This window comes from Procambarus clarkii, chromosome 5 (assembly GCF_040958095.1).
Source record: "Procambarus clarkii isolate CNS0578487 chromosome 5, FALCON_Pclarkii_2.0, whole genome shotgun sequence".
NCBI classification, from domain to species: domain Eukaryota; kingdom Metazoa; phylum Arthropoda; class Malacostraca; order Decapoda; family Cambaridae; genus Procambarus; species Procambarus clarkii.
In genome coordinates, this window is record NC_091154.1 from 4310991 (window position 1) to 4321836 (window position 10846).

The following is a 10846-nucleotide window of genomic DNA, read 5'->3' on the forward strand; positions in this document are numbered from 1 at the left end:
CTAGCTTTGGCCTAACAAAAGTCATGAACAATTTCTTTAGTATATCGCCATCCATGTATTTAAAAGCAATTCTGAAGTTAGAAAGCATAGCATAGGCTCCTTGCACAATATTCTTTATGAGGTCCTCAGGTGATAGTTTTCTATCTAGAACCACCCCTAGATCTCTTTCTTTATCAGAATTCTTTAAAGATTTCTCACATAATATATAGGTTGTGTGGGGTCTATGTTCTCCTATTCCACATTCCATAACATGACATTTATTAACATTAAATTCCATTTGCCAAGTGGTGCTCCATATACTTACTTTGTCCAGGTCTTCTTGAAGGGCATGACAATCATCTAAGTTTCTTATCCTTCCTATTATCTTAGCATCATCAGCAAACATGTTCATATAATTCTGTATACCAACTGGTAGATCATTTATGTACACAATAAACATCACTGGTGCAAGAACTGAACCCTGTGATACTCCACTTGTGACATTTTTCCATTCCGATACATTGCCTCTGATTACTGCCCTCATTTTTCTATCAGTCAGAAAATTTTTCATCCATGTTAGAAGCTTACCTGTCACCCCTCCAATATTTTCCAGTTTCCAGAACAACCTCTTATGTGGAACTCTGTCGAAAGCCTTTTTTTAGGTCCAGATATATGCAGTCAACCCAACCATCTCTTTCCTGTAATATCTCTGTGGCTCGATCATAGAAACTGAGTAAATTCGATACACAGGATCTTCCAGATCGAAAACCATACTGTCTGTCTGATATTATATCATTTCTCTCCAGGTGTTCTACCCATTTAGTTTTGATTATTTTTTCCAATACTTTCACTATTACCAGTGTGGTCTGGTCAACATGCTTGCTCTTGATTCCATCTTTCAATCTGAGTATTACTTATCCATCCCCCGTAAGCTCATGATCGACCTTCTACAGGATGCAACACTAACAGTCGCTAACTCTTAGATATCTATCTACTGTTAGGTGAACAGCGACACCAGGAGTAAGGAAATGGGATCTAGATGTCTCACTCTGTTCAGGAATCTAGCTTGGGGCCCAATTGGTTGCGAGCCAACTGCACTTACTACCGTGTCACAGGTTAAGCTTTCCAGTTTATCAGTGTGCTTAAACACACAAGTAACCAGATACAGTTTTGGCAATTTTAACACAATAATAATGTTGTATATTTATATAAAATACATTAGGCATATTGGATGTTCATAAATACACTTGTAATGTGAATTACAAGTATAATGTGAGTAAATCCGTGCAGTCTCCGTGGTGTAGTGGTAAGACACTCGCCTGGCGTTCCGCGAGCGCTATGTCATGGGTTCGTATCCTGGCCGGGGAGGATTTACTGGGCGCAATTCCTTAACTGTAGCCTCTGTTTAACGCAACAGTAAAATGTGTACTTGGATGAAAAAACGATTCTTCGCGGCAGGGGATCGTATTCCAGGGACCATAGGATTAAGGACTTGCCCGAAACGCTACGCGTACTAGTGGCTGTACAAGAATGTAACAACTCTTGTATATATCTGAAAAAAAAAAAAAAAAAAAAAAAAAAAATGCAAAGCCCCTAACACGCATTAGCATTTCGGGCAGAGACATTGAACCTAACCACAATAAACCTAACGTTAACCACAAACATTGGGAATATAGATCAATAGTCACGTCTACAAATGGTGAATTTTTACCCATGATAGACAATAAAATATATTTAACTACAAAAATAAAAAAAACTATCGCACAAATTGCATTTGTGGGTTTTCCATTATTTTTAAAAGTATCAATCTGTAATTTTGGGGTAACCACTGTCAATTTTAATAGCCCAAGTAGGTGGCTGTAACAAGATATAGTCAACCAATACAAAAATTTGATGAAGCTTCCTGTTGAAATCTGCATTTTATTTATATTATAGTAGTAGGCATCCATCAGGCTGCGAGCAGCCGCGTCCAACAGCCTGGTTGATCAGTCCGGCAACCAGGAGGCCTGGTCGACGACCGGGCCGCGGGGACGCTAAGCCCCGCAAGCACCTCAAGGTAACCTCAAGGTAGTAGTAGGCATCCATCAGGCTCAGGAGACTATGGAGTTGCGCAGTGGCGTCGGCCTGGTCTGCAGTGGCCTCACCAGGACGCAAAGCCAGGGCAGGTTGATTCGGGGAAGAAGCTGTTACCCAGGCAGCAGGTCCCCCCCCCTCTCCACGGTGCTGAAAGTCTCCAATGGAAAGGCATATGCCAATACGATTGGTTCCAGTTCCCATATGTATATGTATATATATATATACATATACATACATACGGGTTCCAGACAGAGATCATCACAGCCCCCTTTCACCCGAGGTCAGTTTCCTTCAAGACCAAGTAGAAGAGGGATAATAATTATAATAATAATTGTTGTATTTAATAATTATCACTCTTCCTTCTGCTTGGACTTGAAGGAAGCCGGCCTCGGGTGAAAGAGCGCTCTGACGATCTGTCTGGAAATCATAGGTGCGGGACTTTTTTTTATTATTATTATTATTTTCTACCACAGACGTGGCCAGACATTTACAATGCTCACCAGCATATATACATTTTCTTCTGTCCTCCATGGACAGGGTTAGAGATGTGTTAAACATATAGTTCAGGGATTTATTGAACAAACTACCACAGTAGGTGATTCGGTGCTTTTAAAATGCTAAGCTAACGTACATACGTAAATACATAGATACACAGATTTACGTATGCTCTACATAGTGTTCGATATGTCTTTTACATAGTGTCATTAATGTGCATTTACAAAGGTGAAATGTAATTCTGATCAGCTTCCATATATATATACTTAATACACATACATATACATACACACACACATATACGTACATATACATATATTACATACATATATACACACACGCATGCATTCACATACATTTGTCTCTTTTACCCTGACAGGGTGAGATAGCTGATGGAGAAACTAGTGTGCAATTAAGCGGGACTGGGACCTTTAAGGTGACTGGGAAGTCCACCTCCTGGGGCTCGTGCGGCCCCAGGCTCTGCTTCAGGAGGCTGGGGGCGTTCTTGCCCTTGCTGGGGTGGTTCTTCTCTGGCTCCGACCATGGCGGTCTCCGGGTTTGGAGTCCCTGTGCCTTCTTTCACCAACTTCGAGGTTAACTCCTGACCTGACAGTGCCTGCAATGATGCTGGAACCAATCGTATTGGTGTTTGCCTTTCCACTGGAGACTTTCGGTGCCAGACAGAGGGGGGGGGGGGGGGACCTGCTGCTTAGGTGACAGCTTCTCCATATCAACCTACCCTGGCTTTGTGGTCTGGAGAGGCCACTCCAGACCACCAATTCCACAGTCTCCTGAGACTGATGGATGCCTACTACTACATACATACAAACATACATATACATGTACACAATTTTATATATATATATATATATATATATATATATATATATATATATATGTCGTACCTAATAGCCAGAACGCACTTCTCAGCCTACTATGCAAGGCCCGATTTGCTTAATAAGCCAAGTTTTCATGAATTAATTATTTTTCGACTACCTAACCTACCTAACCTAACCTAACCTAACTTTTTCGGCTACCTAACCAAACCTAACCTATAAAGATAGGTTAGGTTAGGTAGGGTTGGTTAGGTTCGGTCATATATTTACGTTAATTTTAACTCCAATAAAAAAAAAATGACCTCATACATAATGAAATGGGTAGCTTTATCATTTCATAAGAAAAAAATTAGAAAAAATATATTAATTCCGGAAAACTTGGCTTATTAGGCAAATCGGGCCTTGAATAGTAGGCCAAAAAGTGAGTTCTGGCTACTAGGTATGACATATATATATATATATATTTATTAGATTTTACATTCTTGTACAGCCACTAGCACGCATAGCATTTCAGGTAGGTCGTTAAAACTTAATTTTCCCTGGAATACGGCCCACCAAATCGTTTAACAACCAGGTACCCATTCACTGCTGGGTGAACAGAGGCTACAGTTAACGATTGGTACCTGGTCAATCCTCCTCAGCCAGGATACGAACCCAGGCAAAATAGCTCGTGAAACGCCGGTCGAATGTCTTACCACTGTTGGTGTGCCGAAGCATATATATGGTTAGGTTAGGATGCATTCGCTTAGGCACAGTTAGACAGGGACTTTGTTTGGTTAATTGTAAGGTTAAGCAGATTTGAAAAATTAAACAGTATTATACCTGACGAGATGTATATCCAGCTGTAGCGAGGTGCACATAAAAGACTAACCAACTAATTATGCCAACTAAATGATAAATCCTATAGACATAAAAATCCTATAGAGTGTAGGTGTCTAAATGGTAAATCCTATAGACATATATGGTTAAGTTGGGCTGGGAACGGCTCACCTGCGTCTCGTCCTCGTTGACACATATACACGCTGCCCGCTTAACAAATCCGTCTTCATCGTAGTTACGCGCTTTCACCATTTCGGTCATAATACACAGGTCTCGGAGAGCGATCCGGCGATGATGACGGTGACGACAATGATGATGATGGTCGGTGATGGTGACGGCGGCCTAGACTAGGTGCCCGTGGAGTCGTGGAGACATGATGGTGATGCTTGCTGGGAGACGGGCGGAGGTGAGGTGAGGGGGGTAGGGGGGGGAGGAGGAGTAGGGAGAGGTAGCCCAGAGAGGATGAGAGAAAGCGAAAACAGACGAGTTGTAAGATAAAGTGGGGGAAAAAAACGTCAAAAACGAAGCAGAAAGGAAGAAAAAAAAAAGTGTCAAGAGAGAGACAGAGAGAACCGAAGTATTTAAAAAATGGAGAGGAAAATAAGTGTTTCCGAACCAACCGGCTCGGGCAGGGGTTTAGCGGAGAGGGAAGCGTGGCCCGACCATGGCAGCAATCTCTATCCCCTATGGCGGGAGAGACAGACAGGCATCAAGAGAATGCGGGCAGGTCCACCTATGAGGTGGAGAGGGAGATGAGAGATGGGGAGGTGGAGGGGGACCCACACACACACACACACACACGAGACAGAGAGAGAGAGAGAGAGAGAGCCTTCCACACCTCAATTTACGGGGGGGAACAAGAGCGGCGAACCTCCCCCTCGAGCGTTATATTATAACTCTCCCCCAAACACAACACTCCGCGGCCGCTGCCCCTCGCCCTACTTGTAGTTCAGATATATAAGTAAGCCGTCAGTCCTACTGCAGTAGCGTGTCACAGCCATGGCTTCACGTGAGGGAGGAGGCAGGAGACGCGGTCAGGGAAGGGGCGTGAGAGAGCGGGAGATATAAACTATCCACCACTAAAGATACTTGTCTCGCCTCCGCTCGACGGCGATGGCTGACGGCCGCCCAGCTGGGAGTCGGGTCCAAAATGCCGCGAAAGACGCACTGTTCTACGTCATCTCTAGCCTCTAGACGTATCTATTCTACCCTAACCTGACTTAATTGTGCCTAACTTGGCCCTATTCTAACTTGTCCTAACGTTGTCTAGCCTGCTAAAAATAAAACACAAATTTATATAATTTTATTTATACCGAGTGTGAAGAGCGTGACGTCACTGTGACGTCATGAGCTTGACTTTTGGGATTAGTTTTGGACCCTTGTGCCAGCTGGTTCCCAGCGATCGTTACCTTCCTCCCCTTCACTCTCTGGGAAATATATCTCTGCTCGTTTGTTTACACAACTATTTTCCCTATTTACGGCTCTAACTCTCCATTAAATACGCTTCTCTATACTCCGTCTCTTATATAATCACAAGATATCCAAGGTAATATATTAATCAATGCAAATCTCTTTTGTTTTCATTGTTTTCTCCATGTCGAATTTTGTTTGGTCTAATTTAGAGTTATATATATGCATGTTTTCCACCCCCGTGTTTATATATCATAGTGTATTTATTGCGCTTTTTAATTAGTTTCGCTTCAATATATAAATTATTTAGGGTTTTAAAATATCCAAAATATTTGGCAAGACGTACACAAATAGTTTAATTTCCTTGGTAACTGATGGGACTCCGGACCCACCAACCAACACATGTGCATTCATTATTGACAACACGAGAGTAAATATTTACCCTAATTGACTAGTTATACTCTGTCTTGCTCAACTTCAAGTTATGAAAAACATCTAAAAATTCAACCAGTTAAAAAAATATTAGCTCTCGTTGAATAAACACTGTAAAAAAAAGAACTTATTAACCCCCCCCCCCCGTTCCCTTCCTTATTTAGATTTTATCCAGCTTATCCAGATTTTAAGTACCCGGGACCCCAGTGTCAACCCAGCCCGCTGGAGGCAGAATGCAGTTCCCTGGAGACAAAACGCAGCTCGCTGGAGGAAGAACGCAGTTCCCTGGAGGCAGAACGCAGCTCGCTGGAGGAAGAACGCAGTTCCCTGGAGGCAGAACGCAGCTCGCTGGAGGAAGAACGCAGTTCCCTGGAGGCAGAACGCAGCTCGCTGGAGGAAGAACGCAGTTCCCTGGAGGCAGAACGCAGCTCGCTGGAGGAAGAACGCAGTTCCCTGGAGGCAGAACGCAGCTCGCTGGAAATAATAGGAAATGACATTGCAGACGAAGCTGCAAAACTTGCAACTAAGAGAAGAAATGAAGACATTTACCATACCATTTTTATCTTATTATTATTATTATTATTATTATTATTATTATTATTATACCACAGAGTCTATCACAGATTAAGAAAGTAATTAGAAACAGAGCAATGGAAAAGATGTACAGTGACCACAACACAGCAGTTGCAACATCAGGATCTGCGGGTTGGTACAAGAATTCAACCAACTACGAACCACTTAGTTTGATGAAAGGGGGCAGTAGAGCAGCAGAAGTACACGAAGTACACTTACATCGCATCAGGCGGGGATACCCATGTGCATGGGAGATAGGCTTACAGGTTCCGGAAGATGAGAGGAAATGTCAACACTGTGGAGAAATGCCCGACAGACCACTGGAACATTATCTAACACAGTGCACAGTTACAGCCACAACAGACCACTGGAACATTATCTAACACAGTGCACAGTTACAGCCACAACAGACCACTGGAACATTATCTAACACAGTGCACAGTTACAGCCACAACAGACCACTGGAACATTATCTAACACAGTGCACAGTTACAGCCACAACAGACCACTGGAACATTATCTAACACAGTGCACAGTTACAGCCACAACAGACCACTGGAACATTATCTAACACAGTACACAGTTACAGCCACAACAGACCACTGGAACATTATCTAACACAGTGCACAGTTACAGCCACAACAGACCACTGGAACATTATCTAACACAGTGCACAGTTACAGTCACAACAGACCACTGGAACATTATCTAACACAGTGAACAGTTACAGCCACAACAGACCACTGGAACATTATCTAACACAGTGCACAGTTACAGTCACAACAGACCACTGGAACATTATCTAACACAGTGCACAGTTACAGCCACAACAGACCACTGGAACATTATCTAACACAGTGCACAGTTACAACCACAACAGACCACTGGAACATTATCTAACACAGTACACAGTTACAAACCCATTAAGATTTCAACTTAGATTCAACAGAGCAGAAGAAGTTGTTAAACACATGGGACAAAATCTTACTGAAGCGACCATACGAGTCATAAACACTCATACTCCGCCCAAGTAAAACAGAAACAAGCAACACTTAGTGGGCCAGCCAGAGGCTTAGGGCCCGCCCAGTGGGCCACCCAGTGGGCCACCCAGAGGCTTAATAGGGCCCGCCCAGTGGGCCAGCCAGAGGCTTAGTGCCCGCCCAATGGGCCACCCAGAGGCTTAGGGCCCGCCCAGTGGGCCAGCCAGAGGCTTAGGGCCCGCCCAGTGGGCCAGCCAGAGGCTTAGGGCCCGCCCAGTGGGCCAGCCAGAGGCTTAGGGCCCGCGCAGGAATATCGCTGCAAAAAAAAAAAAAAAAAAGCTCGCTGGAGGCAGAACGCAGCTCCCTGGAGGCAGAACGCAGCTCCCTGGAGGAAGAACGCAGCTCCCTGGAGGAAGAACGCAGCTCGCAAGTTGCACAAATTTTCTGCCCATGACGCTATGCATATGTAAGTGGCGTTGCAAGAATGTAATAAACATCAGTACTATGTAGTAGGCATCCATCAGTCTCTGGAGACTATGGATGAGAAAAAAACGAGAATACTATGTACTCTCATTTTATTTTGCACTTCTTATATTGCTGCAGCGCCGTCACCAAGTGGTCCTGTGTTATGGGTGAGAGAGGCACGTGGTGGTGCCGTCGGTGGAAGGCTGCGTCGGTCTCTTCCTCGTGTTTTGGGTCATGTTGACCCTTGCAGTATGTTGCCACATACTCCCTGTGCAGTTGACTTGCCGCTCTCTGCACTATGTTCTTTAGGTCAGAGCCGGTGAAATTCTTGGTGGCTTTAGCAATGGAGTCTAAGTCCACGCCGGCGTCAACGTGTTGCTTGCAGAGATGATGGTGCAAGATTTTCTTCCGGGTTGCTTGATCCGGCTTGTCGACATGCAGCGTGAGGGGAAACCGGCGGAGAATGGCCGGGTCGATGTTCGAGGTCGTGTTTGTGGCGGCAATTACGATGATTAGGATGTCTGACTCCTCGGCGACCTTGTTTGTGGCCAGAAGAAAGGTGGCCAAAATGCCGCTGTCCAGACCGCGGTCTTGGCGGTCCACGAAGAAGAGGTCGACCTCGTCTATGAAGATGATGCAAGGCTGGAGCTTGACGGCCAGTGTAAAGGCGGCCTTCATGTTGTTCTCTGACTCCCCGACCCACTTGCTCTTTACTGCCGCCGGGGAGATGACTATCATGGCCAGCTGCATGGCGTCTGCGATAGCTTCCGCCATGATGGTCTTGCCACATCCGGGCGGCCCGTACAGGAGCAGGCTGGGCACTTGCCCGACCACATGGCTACTGTGGTACAGCTTCAGCGTGGCCGCCGTTAACACATTATCCTCTATAAGTTCCAAGACGCTCTCGTACCCGGATATATTCTGCCAGGGAGACTCTACCCGCTGCGGGTACCGTACGCCGCAGAGCAGGTTGCGCTCGGCGGTCGTCAGCTGCGGGAGATCGTCGTCGTCCGCAGCGGTACTCACGTGCCCGGAGCTCGCCTCACCTCGTCCCACCACGTAGCGGTCGACAATGTCCCTGAGGGCCTGGCCCTTGTCCTCGGCCCCACGGTCACCACGCAGGACCTGCCACACCTCCTGGAGGACCTGGCGGTCACGGAGGAGGGCACCAGAGCCGCCTCCCGGGTCCTCCAGGCCGCGGGCGATCCACTACACCCGCCACCTGGTCGCGGCCTCCTGGGCTACCTGGCGGAGGAGGCCCACCAGGCACACGCCGGCGTTGACGCCCAGGTCGAGGAGCAGGTCCTTCAGGACGACGCCCGCCTGGACGACCAGGCCGTAGAGGAAGGCCAGGATCTTGCGCCTGTCCCGCCAGAGGACGGACAGGGCCCCGAGGACCGCGGCCAGGATGAGCGCCTCCGTCAGGTAGACGGTCACGCGGACGGTCCTCGCGGCTCTGGCCTCCAACACCTCTCTGCTCACCATGTTTGTCGCTTTAATATTTATATTTTATATAGTTTTGATCAATATTTCAACAGTAGAAAACTATGGAGGAGAAGTGCGGGAAGGGAGTTGTTGGCTGGGGCCCCAGTGTCATCCCGAGCCCATATAGCCTCTACCCGGGCCCCCAGTGTCATCTCAGGCCCCCAGTGTTATCATAGGCCCCAAAGTGTCATTACGGGCCCCTATAGCTTCTACCCGGGCCCCCAGTGTCATCCCGGGCCCCCAGTGTCATCCCGGACCCCTAGCATCTACCCGGGACCCCTAGTGTTATCACGGGCCACTAGCCTCTACCCGGGCCCCTATAACATCTACCCGGGCCCCCGGTTTTATCACGGGCCCCTAGCCTCTACCCGGGCCCCTATAACATCTACCCGGGCCCCCGGTGTTATCACAGGCCCCTAGCCTCTACCCGGGGCCCCTATAACATCTACCCGGGCCCCCAGTGTTATCACGAGCCCCTAGCCTCTACCCGGGCCCCTAGCATCTACCCGGGCCCCCAGTGTTATCACGGGCCCCTAGCCTCTACCCGGGCCCCTAGCATCTACCCGGGCCCCCTAGCATCAACGCAGGCTGAACTCCAAGGTGTACTAGCAGCATTACAGGAAGTAGAGGAGCCCTGGAGTCTTGACATAAGAGACGACCAGTACACCAGCACCTTGTGGTGAGTATAGAGACAATGTGAGGACAAAACTGGGTGTAAAGTAAGCTTCGTGTGGAACCCTTCACATGTGGGTGTATTAGTGTGTAGTATGGTGCACGCCTACACCTTAGATCACTGTGTATTAGTGTGTAGTACTGAGCTATGTAACACTGAGCTATGTAGCTCAGAGCTATGTAACACTGAGCTATGTAACACTGAGCTATGTAGTACTGAGCTATGTAGCCCTGATCGAGCTATGTAGCACTTCTTTTCTTCCTGTGAGGAAGAATCATTCGAGGTTGTCAAAAACTAGGTCAGGTCTGGCCTCTCTTCATCCCCCCCTGAGCTCTGGACGACGACTTCAACCGGTGTTTCACCGCGTTGGAGTCAGAAATTTACCTTCCTGATTTACCCGAGTTCCTCTAACACCAGTGACCTCGACGAGGACAGGAAGCTGGCGGCTTGTCGAAGGGCCCCAATGATCGTTATAATGAGTAATATTTACAGGTGTGCTTGGGTCTGCAACTCACCGGCTGCTTCCTACCTGCTGGATACCTGCTTGATGGGGTTCTGGGAGTAGTTCTACTCCCCAAGCCCGGCCCAAGACCAGGCTTGACTTGTGAGAGTTTGGTCCACGA

The 10846-nt window shown here is 47.1% G+C and overlaps 2 protein-coding genes across 2 annotated transcripts in view; both read right to left on the reverse strand.

The window, feature by feature from the left end:
- Nucleotides 1–6125, reverse strand: part of LOC123765391 (diphosphoinositol polyphosphate phosphohydrolase 1) — a 45037-nt gene extending 38912 nt beyond the window's left edge. Inside the window, exon 1 of the mRNA XM_045753940.2 lies at nt 4377–6125. Within this exon, the coding sequence (XP_045609896.1) occupies nt 4377–4466 (90 nt within the window). The 5' untranslated portion in view covers nt 4467–6125. The remainder of the gene's footprint in view (nt 1–4376) is intronic.
- Nucleotides 6126–8170: 2045 nt separating this feature from the next.
- Nucleotides 8171–9550, reverse strand: LOC123766973 (outer mitochondrial transmembrane helix translocase-like). Its single transcript, XM_045756457.1, has 2 exons — nt 9311–9550; nt 8171–9211 (listed from the first exon to the last, which is right to left on the reverse strand). Exons 1-2 carry the CDS (start codon nt 9548–9550, stop codon nt 8171–8173), a joined length of 1281 nt encoding a protein of 426 aa, XP_045612413.1.
- Nucleotides 9551–10846: the final 1296 nt, after the last annotated feature.

Excerpts from the sequence above, each read along its gene's own strand:
- LOC123766973 (XM_045756457.1), bottom strand. The coding sequence starts at position 9,550 with ATGGTGAGCAGAGAGGTGTTGGAGGCCAGAGCCGCGAGGACCGTCCGC. Across the intron at positions 9,212-9,310 it reads TGGTGGGCCTCCTCCGCCAG|GTCCTCCAGGAGGTGTGGCA; the intron begins GTAGCCCAGGAG and ends CGTGACCGCCAG.